This window comes from Dendropsophus ebraccatus, chromosome 4, assembly GCF_027789765.1.
Source record: "Dendropsophus ebraccatus isolate aDenEbr1 chromosome 4, aDenEbr1.pat, whole genome shotgun sequence".
Lineage (NCBI taxonomy): Eukaryota > Metazoa > Chordata > Amphibia > Anura > Hylidae > Dendropsophus > Dendropsophus ebraccatus.
In genome coordinates this window covers 112,542,416-112,559,984 of record NC_091457.1, presented here as the reverse complement: position 1 = coordinate 112,559,984, position 17,569 = coordinate 112,542,416, and the positions used below count along the sequence as shown (strand labels likewise).

Here is a 17,569-nt window from a genome sequence, read left to right as displayed (position 1 = left end):
GAAGCCTGGACAGGTAATGTATGCTGCTGCAAGGGCTGCAAGGACATCAGCCCTCGCTCAACGATCATCGGGCCATGGAATAGGCCCAGTTTACATCGTTATCGGGCCCTCCTCGGCCCGTGGAATAGGACCCTTAGGCTATATTCACACAACATATTTTTAAGAAAAGAATGGCCGTTGTTTTGAATTAAAACAACGGCTGTTCTTTTCATATTGAAATGTGTTGCATTAAAGTCGAAGCAAACAGTAGCCATTGTTCACACAACGGACATTGTTCGCTTGACATGTCAATTATTTCCGGACCTTCTGCATTGATTTTAATGCTATTTTCAATGCAACAACAGCTGTTATTTGACACTCAAGACAAAGGGCATTGTTTTTCAGTGGCAAACAATGGCCGTTGCCCATACCTTGTGTGAACATAGCCCTAAGGGTATAAACCCACACACCGTATATGCAGCGTATTTACTGCTGCGATACGCAGCAAACACGCAGCAAAAACGCAGCAAAAACGCAGCAGATTAGATCTAAATAACTGAACACAGCATCAAATCTGTACCAAAAAATCTGCTGCGTATTTGTTGCGTATCTGCTGTGTATACGGTGTGTGGGTTTGTACCCTAAAACTGTAAATACAAGAGAGACAGGAGGGAAGGGAGATGCAGCTGCAGCTTTTTAATCAGTGCTGCAGGAAAACACTGTGACAGAGGAAGACAGACGTCAAAACACACAACAGCTCTGAAATCACACCAGTATAGAATATATGCAACATTTCCAGCTGCGCTACTTCTACTATAGATCTACAGCTGCTTAAGGGGGTTATTCAGGATTAGAAAGCACAGTTAATTTCTTCCAGAACCAGCACCACCTGTGTCCTCAGGTTGTATGTGGTATTACAACTAAGTTCCATTCATTTAAAGGGAACTGAGCTGCAATACCACGCACAAACTGAGGACAAGAGTGGTATTGATTCTGGAAGAAATGAACTATGATTTTCTCATCCTGGATAACCCCTTTAAGGGTAAAACAAAAGGTTGAAAGAAATTTAGTGCAAATTGTGCGAGATTATAATTCACAGGAGAAATACAGTAGAGGACAGATTCTTCCCAATTCTTTGCTGCTCATGTGCTGATTCTTTCCTGGTTCTTCACTGAACTCCAGCAACAATGTGACACATGGACATGTGATTACTAGAGCCGGGGGGACGGAACCCAGCGGGGGACCATGGAATCATCAGCATGGTAGCGGCAGTGGATTGGGAAGGGGAATTTACTGCTTTTTTGTTAATTTTATATGATCACACATTGGAATACGCAAAAGGTAATTTTACATCAAAATCTGTGCAGTTTTGTCCTGAGGATGGATCTGCCAATTTGCTGCAATCGTGTGTGAACTTAGCTTGTGACTTCTCTTTGCCACTAATTGCAATGTGCTCCGCATGAGAGAAAACACATAACTCCATGTAGTACAGTGACAAACGGGTCTGGAAATACAGAATGAAATGTAAATAATAAAATCATGACAGCATATAGTAGAATCCTCCACAGCTGCCAAGAGATCTTGTTTTCACAGGACAGACGCTTGACTAAAATATTGGAAGCCAAGAATAATATACTGTCTTTAAAGAGACTAAGTAAAAGAGAAAAAAATCTTATAAACATGGCGTGGAGAGTCATGCCAGCGGTTATAAATCCTGGATCTTTAAAAGAAACTGAGAGTAGGAGTTGGAGGAGGTCAGTTGTGGGGAGATGCAAGGCATAGCAGAGAGGGGAAAAATCTCTCTTCCATCCAGCTAAAATTCCTCATCAGATTCTAGGACTGATAGGTTGAGGCGGACAATACAACTTAACCCTTTATAACCCCTATGGCGTTTAGGCAATGGAAGAAAAGGAACATTTACAAAAACGTATCCTCAGTGCACTTGGAGCTGGTGCCTTACTGTGGCACCACAATGGGTACCACTCTTGTGCACTGACAAGCTGCTTCCTGTCCATGGTTAAACTTTGGGTTCTGTACACACCAGATGGTCTGCTTCAATGTAGGTAAGTAGGCGATAGGGAATGTAGATTGTAAGCTCTAATGGGACAGAGATCAACCCCAAGCTTCTTATAGTATGTTGGGGCTTTGATCGCGTCTTCATGTTACATCGAGGACAGGATATAAATACAGAGTGGATATTGAGTAAATTAAATCATGGCTTTGAGCACCCCTTCCTGTCTCAATCTGAATCCTGACTCTTCCCTCCCCTCACTATTACACCAACCCTCATAGGGACCAAACCGAATGGATTGTTTATAATACCTGCACCTGCAAGACCAGTTCCCTTTTCAGTATTTCATATGGAAAGAACATTATAAAGTGTGATGTACAGAAAAGCTGTAGCCGTGGACGAGGCGGTGTGTCACCGATACTATAGGGCGTTAAATTACTGGATTTAGTTACCAATTATGTAAACTCTGGTTATATTTCATCTTCACTGCTGGCTGCACAGGGAGGAAACAGACCTCAGCCAGACGGGGGCTTCATGAAAATGTATTTAAACAATTTAAGGAGCAAAATTGCAGAAAATGTAGCCTAATTTGGCTGCTAAGCTAATTCTCGCTGCCTCGGAAATTATCCACTTGTGTTAATGTGTCCAAGGATTAAAGAACATCTGTCTCACCTCACAACGGGTTAAGTCATTACTCTTTTATGTTAATATGATGCAGGAAGAACTAAATGATTTATTTACACCATTGCCCTCAGTAGTAGCAGTACAGATATTTTATTGTATTAGACAAAAGGTGTCCACCCTAAGGCCCAGGATGGTCACGAAAACATTATCAGATGCCATGATCTCTACCATGCCTGATCCCAGGCCCTCCCCTTAGTGATCGGCCTGTCCTTCTTTACCCTGCCAATGTCACACTTGGCCCACCTCCTTTCTGTAACCATCTGGCCCCATAGCTCTTGCCCCAGCCGCTAACATGCATGATGTTGCTTGTATGTGCATGCCCAGATGCACAGTGACTGTTACGATGTAGTTATTAAAATTTACATCATGTGCATGAGCGTAAGGCATCACATATCTTACCATGAATGACGCCACTTCTTCACTGGTTCCGCTCCATGTAATATAGCATCTTAAACAGGTAATGCAGTATGTACTGATCCTCTGTATCCTGCCCAACCTCTCAAAGACACAATGTCCATTGTGCGACCCTCAGAGGCCACTATTAACGTTACTGTGCCATTACAGACATTGGTGGAAGCTGGAAAATAGTACCACTGTAGTCATATAGGAATTAGAATTTCCATAAATGTTCTCTGCAAACTGATGCACTAATGTCCTCTTAGACAGAGCATATAGTTTATAACACAAAAGTTATGCACAGAGCTTTTATTATCAGCTTTTGTTTGTGTATTTAATATGTGGCCTAAGACAACTCTTCTTTTTCCAATGTGGCCCAGATACACCAAAAGGTTTGATATGACCATGGACCGCACCAAGTGAATTCAGCATGCACTGGTGGAGTCTATTCTTCTACTCCTGCAGGGGGCAGAAAATTGCTGACGCATAAACTCTCCCAATGGAGTTTATTAACGAAGAGCAATGGTCTTATACCTAACAAACTTGGCTAGCAAATATAGATACAGCAGTAGTTTCCACCTCAATGGTTGTGTCGATCTACAGTACAAGTTTTTGGGGTTCTTAAAGCCCCATCATTATTTAGTGAAAAATACCTGCACAGAAATCATAATATGCTATGGATTTTAAAAGCATAATAGCCACAGATTCAATCCCGCAGTAATTTTTCAGCATAATACATTCTATAATCTGAGTGTAGGGCAGGGCTGTTGCATCGGTGGCATAGCGGAATTATTCTGTCACGTCTACACTTACCTTTACTTATGCAAACTGTAAACTGTTACTTTCAGAAATTGGGAAGCATTCCAGATAGATCCAGACCAAGCTGCTGGTACACCAGTCAGAAGGCCACAGCCGCTTGAAGTGTCACCAATAAAGCTAGGTTCACACTGGTGTTATTCTCTCTGCCGCAGTTCTGTTTAGCTGTTCTGTTTTTAAACAACATAAAAAGAATCTGACGTATCCGTCCAACGCCCCATTCATTTCTACGTATTTTTTACTGTGCTCCGTTTGTATGTATTCTGTCAGTGATCCATTTTTGTGAATGGAAAAGAAAATCATGCATGCAGCTTTTTTCCTCTATTTATAAAACGGAACACTAACGAAAAGTGCACTTCTTTTTTTTTTTTTTAATTATAGTCAAGGAGGACAAATCGAAACAAAAAGGTATTTACGTTTACAAGTTAACAGTTTTCAAATTTTTTTTCAAAACGGACACTGAATAAGGCACAAAAAGGCATCAGAACCTTCTAAAATATTGCACTACAGAAAAGACTTCAGTAGCATCTGGTGAAGCGTTCTGAAAGTTTTAGCTACGTGTGTTGGTTTTGTGTGATATTTTGATAGCGCTGTATTATTTTAAAAAGACTGCGATAATTCACACCAGATAACGCGGAGCGCACATGACTCCCCTAACCCCACCGCCTCATGCATGCCGCTCTATGGCTTTAGCAGATTTAACTTTTTTAACCTACTTGCATTTTACAAGATACAGTAAAACAGCCTTCAACCAATTTTCAGTCAGGAGGAAGTAAGGCTTCATTGTACGGATTCCAATCTTTGCTCAAATATGCACTTTTTTTGGTAAGGGAACTCCATCCAAAAATAAGTTTGAAAGAAAACTAAACATAAAATACAAGAGGCTTAATATGAACCAGCTACGAATAACATTTACAGATAGACATGTAAAGTGCTCAGAAACAATCTGCAACTGAAGAGATTTCAGGATTTTTTTTTCTATGTATCAGAATTTCTTGTGTAACTGGTTAAAAACAGGAAGCATATTATTAGCTTTACCTGCCTCCAGTGCATAGAGCCGGGCCAGTGCATGGCAAAAGAACAGAGTTAAAGGGGTACTCTGGCGCTGATAAAAAAAAAAAACTATCATAAACATAGTTTTAACACTTACCATCCCTCCTGAGTCTGTCTCAGTTTGAATTTCCCGCTTTTTGCAGGTCCCTGAAGCTCCAGTTGGTGGCTTCATTTTTTCTTTACATCCTGGTTTGGGCTTTCCCATGATGCACTTTGTCTCCTGTGATGTCTAACTGACCCTATAAAATTGCTAGATAGCTTACATCTTGCTCAGCCAATCAGCGCTGAGCAACCTGAGTCATCTGACAAAGGGAGGCTTGATTAACAGGGCTTAGACCCGCCTCCCTCTTGATGATGTCATTGTCACAAAAAGGCTTCCACAGAGCAGCCTGGGGTCAACAGTCATTAGGTAAGAATGAGTTTACTTCACTTCCTTGTGGGGGGTTGAGGTGGGAAAAGATAGGGAAGTGGCAGATAGGTGATTGAAACGTATTACAAAGTTATATAACTTTGTATTGTGTTTTAATTACTGGGAAAAAGCTTTTCGCTGGAGTACCCCTTTAAGCACAGGAACCAAGTGACGTTTCAAAAAAAAGGACTGTGCCATCGCCAATCTGCTAATGTTAAAAAAGGTGATGTACCTGATGGTACATTCGCTTTAAAGTTGCATACTTTGTGCTTAAACTTTCATTTGGACTTGTAAAAAGTGATTCTTTTAGTTTTTTATGGATAATGCAGAATATTTGATATGACAGCATCAATTAGGTTCTAATTATGTTGATTACAGAAAAAAGGAGACTGATACAGTAAAACAGGGGTGGCACATTTCAGCCATCCAGCTGTTGCAAAAGTACTATTCCAATTATTCCTGGACAGTTAAAGCTTTGGCTGACCAGGCATGATGGGAATTGTAGTTCTGCAACAGCTAGATGGCCACAAGTTTGACACACATGAATGCAGGATCATACTACATCCAGATCTGCATAGGAGCTATAGATACAAAACAATCGCAGAATGTAAATCACCAATATTGACAATGCTTATTACAGTGGTAGACATGGCTTTGAAACAGTTTGCAATAGGCATAAAGTCTATATAATGTAGGCTTTTTCTTGCAAACAGTGTTTAGTACCATGGCTATTGAAGCTCCCCAAGCCATGACTATAGCTAAACATTTTAGGTGAATAGATGCATTGCTTAGTTTCCCAGCTGGGAACATGGTGAGGTTGGTGACACTGCTGTACATGGTTACAGATCCCTTGTATCATCACTACAGAGAGCAACTAAATGTCACGTATCACCGACACAACAGATGCAGGATCTTCAAAGAGGTCGCGTGCAGGCTAGACAGCTCCTTTTCACAGGGCACGTTGCGATGTATGATGTGTTTAGTCTGAAGGTGTTTGTTTTGTACATAGCTGAAGATGTGACACTGGTTGTTTAGGCTGCTCTCTTGCTACTGGGTGGATTAAATACATTGGATTTTCTTTAGTTCCGAGAAAGAGGTTACCAAGCAGAAAATGTTAGTTATGTAGGGATTATTTGCATAGTACCACTATTACAAATGGCCAATATTCCAACACTCATATGTAATTTCATGGCACTATATAGTTGTGTGCATGCAGCCATAGTGGGCCATATAAATGGAAGGGAAGTTGTATAAATTGACTAACATAGTAAAGTTACAGGCATAGAAGACAGTACCAGGATCCCAAAGAAAGAGAAAATAAAATTATATAACTGTAGTAAACACATTTTTTGTTTATTAAGGCAACAAATGATAATTGTGTCATTTTTAACGCATCATTGGAGGGTCAACAACTGCAAGTTGTTATCATAGAGGCACAGAGCAGCTGCACCTTTGTAAATTCTGAGCAAGTCTGTGAGTTTTTGTGCAGCAAGGAAAAGGTGTGCACAAAAAAAACAAAAAACACAACTGATAAATAGAACTCATGACAAGTTAAAGGGGTTGTCCGGCGAAAAAAAATTATTCACAGAATAACACACATTACAAAGTTATACAACTTTGTAATGTATGTTATGTCTGTGAATGGCCCCCTTCCCCGTGTCCCACCACCCCCACCCGTGTACCCGGAAGTGTGGTGCGCTATACATTACCTGTCGCGTGCCGACCACGGTCTCCGATCGTCAGCAGTGACGTCTTCTTCGGGAGCTTGGCGGATCTTCCCGAGTGCCGGCCGCCCTCTGCAGCGTCATCCGAAGCTCAGCCGCGATTGGCTGAGCATAACTGTGCTCAGCCAATCGCGGCTGAGCAGCTGATGACGTGGCCGCGTCATCAGCCGCTCAGCCGCGATTGGCTGAGCACAGTTATGCTCAGCCAATCGCGGCTGAGCTTCGGATGACGCTGCAGAGGGCGGCCGGCACTCGGGAAGATCCGCCAAGCTCCCGAAGAAGACGTCACTGCTGACGATCGGAGACCGTGGTCGGCACGCGACAGGTAATGTATAGCGCACCACACTTCCGGGTACACGGGTGGGGGTGGTGGGACACGGGGAAGGGGGCCATTCACAGACATAACATACATTACAAAGTTGTATAACTTTGTAATGTGTGTTATTCTGTGAATAATTTTTTTTCGCAGGACAACCCCTTTAAAGTTCATGAACGGCCTACACAGTGGACAGAAATAGAGACAGTGAAAACCAATAGATTTATCTTGCAGTTTCTATTTAGTTACTTAAAGGGAGATGATTCTTCATTGTTGAGACAATCTCTTAAATGGGTAGTTCAGCAAAACTTTTTCTTTCAAATCAACTGGGGTCAGAAAGTTATATAGATTTGTAATTTACTTCTAATAAAAAATCCCAAGTCTTCCCATACTTATTAGCTGCTGTATATCATGCAGGAAATGTTGTTTTATTTTCAGTCTGACACGGTGCTCTCTGCTGACATCTCTGGCCGAGACAGGAATTTTGTCTCGTTTTTTTATGAATCCCCATAGAAAACCTCTCAGCAGAGAGCACTGTGTCAGACTGAAAATAAAAAAATTCCTGCATAATATACAGCAGCTAATAAGTATGAGAACACTTGAGATTTTTTAACAGTAGTAAATTACAAATCTATATAACTTTCTGATCCTAGTGGATTTGAAAGAAAAAGTTTTTCGCTGGACAACCCCTTTAAGGCCCTATTACACAGAGTGATTATCAGTCATATTCGGTTGATAATCACCTAGTGTAATAAAAGACATACACAATATTGTCTGATCGTTGTCTTTGAACATGTTGAAATGTCAATGATCACTATAGCAGCGATCTACTGCTGTTGCTCCATGGAATAGGAGCGGCAGCAGCAGCAGACCGCAGCTACCTTCTATGGGCTGCCCGGACGATCTAGCGAACACCCAGGCTGCCCCCCCCCCCCTGCTCTTACCCACTCGCTGCCGGTGTGTAACAGCGGGAACGAGGAGCAAACGAGCGCTCACCTGAGAGGTCAGCGCTTATTTGCATCGCCCCATGTAATAGGGGCTTTAAATGCCCCCGAGTCTGCTGTGATAACATCGTGTCCACTGTTCACATGATGCGGCATCCAATCAATCAGTGGCCTCGGTGGTCACGTGTCATACACGCAGAAAGAGACCAGCGATTGGCTGCAGCATCACATGCATGGTGTTCAATGTGACATCATTGCAGCAGGCCTAGCAGGACAATGTGGCAGTGTTGCAGAGAAAGCAGATTTGGAAACAAGAAAAGGGTTTTTTCTTTTTTTTAATGGTTTCTATTCCATTTTTTTTTAATCCTGGAAAACCTTTATTCCTGAATAAGAATATTGATGCCTCCGATATAAATTAAGTATCCCTATTAATCTTTGATTAATCTTTTCATATTGCAGTTCCACTCACATAGAAAATAAAATAAAATCAAATATATACAGTATATGTAATACAATCCTATTACCCTTTAATTCGATAAAATTTGACTCCAATCAGTCCAGTTTACAATATTTGCCACTTATTACAAGATTTTTGTAAGGACTGGAAATATTTTACACAGGAATATTTTTTAGAAATTGTTCCCAATGCTGCACCATATAGGTATATGGCTGCACACACCACTGTAATGTTTGTAAGTAACAACCAGGAACTGTCAATGTTTCTTTTGACTGATGAGAACACATTTGTAAAATCATTGCTGTATAGTCATCTGGATTTTGAGCTAATCCACCAAACGGAAGAATTTACTGATATTTTATATGCCAGTCTTAAGTTGAACAATGCCAGAGTGAGCTGCGCCAAATGTATTAGGAGGCACAGGCAGGAGCTGTATTACATAGCTGGCTCTATTTACGACAACTACTGATGTAAATTATAATAACTCCAATGAGCCTCTCCCTCTATATCCTGGTAAGAGCGCTTTATAAATGTTTGTGCAAAATGAGACGTATGCTGGAAAACTGTTCCGCAATCCTTGTAAACTACATAGAAATAACATGACTATTTCCTATGTGGGGAATTGTTGCGGATTGCACAAATGAGACAGGTTAAGTTTATATTGGTCTAATCCTGTGTATCCCCAGTTATAGAAGCTGTACCCTGTGTGCCTGGTACCAAATCACCTCTCTTCCACTATTGAAAAAATGTGCCCAGATGTGTTCAATCTAGAGATGAGCGAACCTGGAGCATGCTCGAGTCCATCCGAACCCGATCGATCAGCATTTGATTAGCGGTGGCTGCTGAAGTTGGATAAAGCTCTAAGGTTGTCTGGAAAACATGGATACAGCCAATGACTATATCCAATTTTTCTACATAGCCTTAGGGCTTTATCCAACTTCAGCAGCCACCGCTAATCAAATGCCAAACGATCGGGTTCGGACGGACTCGAGCATGCTCGAGGTTCGCTCATCTCTAGTTCCATCTAATATGGTGGAATGAGCAAGGATAAAGCACTGGCCAGATGTTAGCTCAGACTCAATAGGGAAATATAAAATGAAGTACCCATGCCATTTTTTCTGGTCATTTTGCTGTTTTTGTGCTCCTTGGCAAGGTGTTTTGTTTTAACCCTTAGGGGACACAGCCAGTTTTCATTTTTGCGTTTTCGTTTTTCCCTCCTCGTGTATATAAGGCCATAGCGCCTGCATTTTTCCACCTAGAGACCCAAGTGAGCCCTTATTTTTTGCGCAACTAATTGTACTTTGCTATGGCAGATGTAATTTTTGCCTAAAATGTGCCGGGAAACCAGAAAAAAATTCAAAGTGTGGTGAAATTGAAAAAAAAAACGCATTTCTTTTATTTGGGGGAAATGTGTTTTTACGCCATTCACCCTGGGGTAAAACTGACTTGTTATGCATGTTCCTCAAGTTGTTACGATTAAAACGATATGTAACATGTATAACTTATATTGTATCTGATGGCCTGTAAAAAATTCAAACCGTTGTTAACAAATATACGTCACTTAAAATGGCTCCATTCCCAGGCTTATAGCGCTTTTATCCTTTGGTCTATGGGTCTGTGTGAGGTGTCATTTTTTGCGCCATGATGTGATCTTTCTATCGGTACCTTGATTGCGCATATATGACTTTTTGATCGCTTTTTATTACAATTATTCTGGATTTGATGCGACAGAAATTGCGCAATTTTGCACTTTGGGATTTTTTTGCGCTGACGCCGTTTACCGTGTGAGATCAGGAATGTGATTAATTAATAGTTTGGGCGATTACGTACGCGGCGATAGCAAACATGTTTGTTTATTAATTAATTAATTTATTTTTATTTATAAAATGGGGAAAGGGGGGTGATTCAGACTTTTATTAGGGGAGGGGGTTTTGTGTTATTAAAAATACATTTTTCTTTTACTTTACACATATACTAGAAGCCCCCCTGGGGGACTTCTAGTATATGTACTCTGATCTCTCATAGAGATCCATGCAGTATAGTTATACTGCATGAATCCATGAGATCGGTGTTCTATTACTTTTGGCTGCTGCAGCCAAAAGCAATAGAATGCCGAGCCGGGATCAGCGCCATTACGGCGCAGACCCCGGCCCGGGATGGATGCAGGGATCGCCCCCCCGCAATCGCGCCGCAGGGGGGCGATCCCCCCACTAGACCACCAGGTATGAATAAAAGCAAGTATTTAGAAGCAGCTGTCAACTTTGACAGCTGCTTCTAAGTACTTAATTAGCGGGCACGGCGATCGGACCGTGCCCGCTAATAGCCGCGAGCCCGGGCTACACGCGGCACCCGGGATCGCGGCAGTTCAGAGGGTGGTCGCCGCGCGACCCCCCTCTGAACTCCCATAGCGGCACGAGGACGTTCAATAACGTCCTGGTGCAGCTATGGGTTAAGCAATAGTGCCATATTTCATGTTCGTATATTAAAGGAATCTTATTATGTATATGTATCAATAGATATCTGTAGATACTAACAAAATATATCACAATAGTAAAGAATTATAACTCTATCGATTTAGGCTTATATACAGTCCTTTCAGGACCAAGAAGAACTCAAGGAAATATTCTAAAATTCACCAGATCAGGAATCAAGACTGAATCATTTTCTTCTGTGGGTCAAACACATATCTTTTGAAGGCCAAGGTGATGAGTACAGGCTGAGTGTCTCCACGACTTTCTTCTTCCTTGGCTACTTCTGTGTCTCCTTTGCTTGCTTTGGTCTTCTTTTTTGAGGAGCCTCCAAGAACCTGCTTTGTTTCTGGCTTTAGCCCATCTGAAAGAAAAAAAAAAAAACTGAATAAAGTTCTATGTACAGTAAGTGTTAATCTTTGTAAATTACCATCAAACAGATTACACCAGGCACTGTACAGAAGAGACTACACATTCTAGAAAGCACATCTGTACTATAATACTGCCTGTTAGGAAGAACCAGTGGCTGAAATTGCTAGTCATGTATCTATGGGTTACACACTGCTACATTTTGCTTTTCATTCTTCTCCAAAAAACATGTAAAATTCAACAACATACACCTCATGCATGTGAATAATATGACCAAAAAACAAAAGGAACCTTTCCACATAATTTCAGGTGAAAATGTCCTGGTGTGAATTTACTGTTCACCTTCTACATATCTGCAGAAGATATCTGAGGTTCAACCTCATTAGACATTAAACCATCTTGTGACCATAGCCCTTAAGTGAATCTATCGGCTGTAATTCATGTTTTAAACTTCTGACACTGTTAGATAACCGATAGGTCAAGGAGTTACACTGTACCTTTCACATATCCATAATGTAGAAAAATACTTTTATTTTGCTTCTGCAAAGTATCAAAGAGGCTTTCATAAGCTCCTGAATTTCTGGAATGCCTCCTCTCACCACCGCCCCATCCTCAACCTTACTTAGGGCACAGCTTCCAGTTGACTGTGAATCATTTTTCTACATTCTGAAAACACAGACAAATATATAAAAAGGTACCATGTGCCTCCTTGCCCGAAGAGCTATCTAACAGTGTTATAGTTTGGAATGTGAATTACAGCTGATAAATTCCCTTTAAATATGTAAGATAAATATGTAAGATGCCATTTTCTTTCCAAACTGCTGACACTGTAAGCTATTAGGGCAAAGAGACACATGGTTCCTTCCAGATTTCTGTCTGTACCTCCATAATGTGGAAAACCACTTCCTGAGCTCCTGATCTGCTGCAAGCAATACACCTACTAACTCCCCCGCCCACACACCTGACCCTGTCTGTAGCTCTGCTAGAAGCTGACTGTCAATCAAGCAGGTATGGAAGGACTAGCGAGGCGGCTTTCCTCCTTGCAGCTGATCAGGGGCTTGGGAAAGTCTCTTGACAATTTTCACTGGAGAATAAAATAATTTCTCTACTTTCTGGAAGCATAGCTGAATATATGAAAGGTGACATGTGTCTCCTTGTACTATCAGCTATCTAACAATGTCAGCAGTTTGAAACGTGGATTGCCGCTGACTCTTATAATCAAAAACTAATTTTTCCAGCTCACTTTTTTTTTTTTTATAAAAAACATTTTTAAATACAATAAGGCTTGCAAATTCATAAACTGTTTAAATTATTTATGTACAACCTAAACCATATATCTAAATCTGTGTACAAACATTAATTGTATAACAGCCGCAAAGCTGCTACACTCCGCTTTGCCCTCTTAGCACATGAAACTCAATTTAACAGAGACACCCAGGAACAATAACGCTTTATGGCGACAATCTTATTCTAGGTCCTTGCATTAAAAGTAACTATAACAGATAGACGTTTGGTATGAAGCAAAACATTTCAGGGCTAATGGTCATTTTCTTAAGAGAGGTTGGTTGTTAGTGCTATGTTCTCATATTCCTTTTAATATCACTCATCTCCATTCTTTGCTACTTTCTTGCTCTTTAGTTGTGCTATCAACAGACAGATGAGAAGATGCAGCAAGTGTCTAGAATTGCAGAGCTGTTGGGTCAAGGAGCAACCGTCTTGGACCCTAGCTCTACTCTTTCCGATAGGAGAAGACAGAACCCAAGAAGTGTACTTGGTACTGCAGTCAGCTGAAACCTTTGGTGTCACATAACCTTATCTTGTACACTTAATCAGCCTCACTGCCCTCATAGTGAAACTCTGATAGGCATTCCTATTCCAGAACATGACAAAAGATTCCGATGCTCACGATTTGCTGGAGACAGGAGGTCTACGAACCCAGGTGATTTGCTCAATTACATAGACGTGAAGGGGGTATTGGTAACTGCCTGTAAGGGTAGAGGCATCCTCTGTCCTTGCTGGTAGTGTTAGATGTGTATTGAAACAAACAATTAACCCTTCCGTATTAAAAGCATGCCGCATGTTTAGAACTCATCTCTAAAGGATGTTATGGCTTTGAAAGATAAAATTCTAGACTTCAGTGTTACAAGGTATGCAGAGAAATGTACTATAGATTTATCCTAGTCTTCTGCCTTAGGCTTTCTAATTACAATATAACCTGTAATACTAATGTTCTTATTCCCCCATTTATTTTATCCAATATTTGCTCATCATAAAAACATTAGAACTTGGCTTTCAGCACATTTTTAATGTAAAAAAATATATAAAGGGATTGTATGTTTATTTCCATATCTGTGTTTATTTTTATAATTTCCCAAGTAACTGGCATTATGTTTACTTTTCCTTCCTGAAGTTTTTAGCACGTTTTATTCTTATGTTTCTTTATTTAAACCAATATGCACTCAATGAATCAATGAAAGTGCACCCAATATATAGAGCATATTACCAGTGCAAAACCTAACTTCATAAAGATATAAGGCTGCATTCACACATCCCCTAAAATTGTCTGTGGTCGCGGATCCTTCTCCTGGGAGCGTAGTTCAGCCCACTTCCGGTGATCGCATGTAGCCCGTCAGGAATAGGTGAGTAGTTGTTACGATGACAGGAGAGCACATCTTGCTCTTCTGCCATCTCTGGTGCCGGGGGGAATCCGGCTAGGGGATCCATGCTGCGATCCTCCTGCGGATCACGGCACGGATCGTGTAAATGAGCCCTTACTGTTTTCGTAAATTGTTGGGTCAGCCTCTGTTGACAATAACGCTAAAGATGAGTGAATTTACAGTGATGATAAAGCAAATCGCTTCTTTAGCTCAGCAGTCGGCTTATCAGTCAGCTGCCTTTTAACGCAGTGCCACTCCTTCCCGGGTGCCTGGAAAAGCTGGATCCAGTCCTGGGAAACTTCTCCCAGTTTCCCAGGCCTGGATCCAGCTTTGCCCAGCACCTGGAGCGGAGCAGCACTGAGTTAAAAGGAAGCCAACTGTCAAGCCGACTGCTGAGCTATAGAAGCGATTTGCTTTGTTATCAATGTAAATTCGCTCATCTCTACTTGGCGCCATAGGGTCAGTTTTTAGAGGAAACAAAAAGGTTTAGTTTTGTAACATATCCTATCTACTTACTGTATAATGGGCTCATCACATTTTCTTTGCCACCCTAACAGAAAAGCAAAGCAGAGTAAACAGTTCTACCCAATAGAGGCAATGGAGACCTGAGAAGACTAAGATACGAGCACTTACCACTGATTTGAATATTGCTGGTCTATACAAACAGCATACCTATTCTATATCATGGCAGCCTGGAGTCTAAATCAAGTTCTGACATCATTTTATTCAATCAAGAGTCATCTCCCTAAACTGAGTATCAGAACTGCACATACAGAATACAACAGAGATTTTACTAAACATCTATTTGTGTACATTGAGATACAAAGTAACCCATGTTATTTCCAAAGTGGTCCATTTAATCAATGCACATTAACCCGGTCCCACAGCTCCTGCTGCTCACCAGGTGAATGGCATCACAGCCTGACAAAACGGTACTGAACGCTCTCTTTTCTCCATGGTGCCAGAAGGTCTGTGGGCTGACTGAGACCAAACTCCTAAAAGCCAGTGCCCAAGAGCCAGACACAGCCCAATCTGACTTCCATCTCTCTCCGTGGAATTCTTGCGTTACACGATACATGCCTGACGTTCCTTGAGAGCAAGGAAATGAAGGGAAATAGATCTGTCACTGAAGACGACATTGGCTACTTAATAGCTGGAGCTGACGGGTATTTTTAGATGGAAGTCTTGTTTAACTTACATTACGGTTTAATCTCTGCTGAACAATGACTGCGCGGGCTTGAATACACAGTGAAAAAATATCTGCCATTAATTAAGTCCTGGCTGTGCCGCTCAGTCAGAGAAAACATTAATAGATTTTTTTTTGTTTCCGCTGAACAATTACTTTATTTTGTTAGCGGATTAAATTTAGAGGGGTTTGTGTCACAAAGAAAGAAATGCAATATCCTGGCTATCTCTATGTGTACAAACACATGGAGGACAAGCGCGCGCCTTCAGCACCACAGTCGCAATCACTCGACAGTAATAAACATGTTACATGCTCATCGGGACACACAAAAACTGAGAACAATCCTGTTCATTAGGTGTTGATAGGAGCCTTGAGGTTTAATGGATATAATGGATAGGCAGTCCACATGTATTATACGGAATGTTTTACTCTGATTGTAGGGACCTTCATCAGACACAGGTCGCTGTCAACAACCGACACTTCCCGTGTAATAATAATATTATTTATTTATAAAGCGCCCTTTTTTTAATTTTAACACTTTATTTTTATACTGCCATAAAGATCATAAATAACAATAATTCCCCTATCCAAGTGGATTTCCACATAAAATCCCAATACAAAATATTACAACTCCATGTCAACTTAAACATATAACCTACCCAACCCAAACCCCCCCCCCCCCCCCGAGCAGGAAGACAAAAAAATAAATAAATAAATAAATAAATAAATAGATACCAAAGTTATACCAGCCCGCAATTATAGCTTATACCATCTCTCTATTACCTTCTAGCCAAGCTGACCATACTTTATTGTACTTACTTAACCCATTATTTCTTCCTGTATACCAGATTTTCTCATATTGATGTACTCTATGAACCAACCTTCCCATTCCCCAATAGATGGGGGGTTATTAGAAATCCAGTTACGCAATATTATAATTTTAGCAAGCAACAAAAGTTTTAGGATTAAGTCTCTATTCCTAATCACCTCCAAAGTGCATTCCATTACCATACATCGAGCGTTAAATGGAATCACTGTCTGAAGTTTCCCCTTAATCTGGTCCGCCACTATATTCCAATATTCTTGGCAGTACTTACATTGCCATAGCATATGAGCGTAATTCGCTTTTTCCATTCCACATTTATTATTATCCAGTAGGCCACATTTATACATAATACTGTGAGGATAGTGAAGTCTATTATTAATTTTAAACTGTATTTGATGATTTTTATTAATAGATCCTTTTAACGTGTTCCCCAAAACATTGTCCCATTCTTCTTGAGTGATAGGGCCTATTTCCCTCTCCCATATATGTTTTTTAGTATTACTTGTCTGTGCTATATTATTATTCAACAATTCTCCGTAAATCTTCTTTTGTTCCCATTTTTTGTAACCTAACCTATTTGTAAAATATGAAAAAAGAAATCTTAACCCATATTCCTGCTGCAGTTGCTCAAAAGATTTCAATTGCCCCTTATCAAATAACTGTAATTTTCCTAATCCCAGCTCTAACCCAAGTTTTGCGCTCTACTGTATTCCCTTGTGTGAATCTATGAATCTTCCATAATATCGTGATTTCAGTACTAGTGTCAATTTGACTTATTTTCTTCACCCTCCTCTAGGTGTTTGCCCACTGTTTAACTTTCGTAAGTTTCAGTTCACCCTCTATTCCCTTACTATCTGACTCCATTACCTCCAAAACTTTTTCTGCGATTGCTCGCCTTTCCTTTATTATATACCTCCCCACTTCTGATTCCGAATTTATCATCTGTAAGAGCTTCCCGGCATAATAAAGAAAGGTCCTTGGTCTCTGATTTGCCCATAACAGCTTATTTATTAATTCTAATTCCTTAAAATATTTGTCAGGTAAGCATACTGGGGAAGCCCTAAGGTAATATGCAATTTGGGAGAGTAATACCATATTCACCAATGCTACTCTATTGGCCATAGATAATGCTAGTTTAGTCCATATCTCTATTTTCTTTTTGCCCAAAGCGGCCTAATGTTATATTCTATAAACTTGTTAGGCTCTTTAGTAATTTTAATTCCCAAATAAAGGACATATCCTCCTTCTTCAGTCCATATGCATCCCCTTGTTCA

At 40.6% G+C, this 17,569-nt stretch overlaps 1 protein-coding gene across 1 annotated transcript in view; it reads right to left on the bottom strand.

Moving 5' to 3' along the window:
• Positions 1-11,238: 11,238 nt before the first annotated feature.
• The window catches only part of EEFSEC (eukaryotic elongation factor, selenocysteine-tRNA specific), a 128,407-nt gene continuing 122,076 nt past the window's right edge, over positions 11,239-17,569 (bottom strand). Inside the window, exon 7 of the mRNA XM_069968735.1 lies at positions 11,239-11,621. Within this exon, the coding sequence (XP_069824836.1) occupies positions 11,437-11,621 (185 nt within the window). The 3' untranslated portion in view covers positions 11,239-11,436. The remainder of the gene's footprint in view (positions 11,622-17,569) is intronic.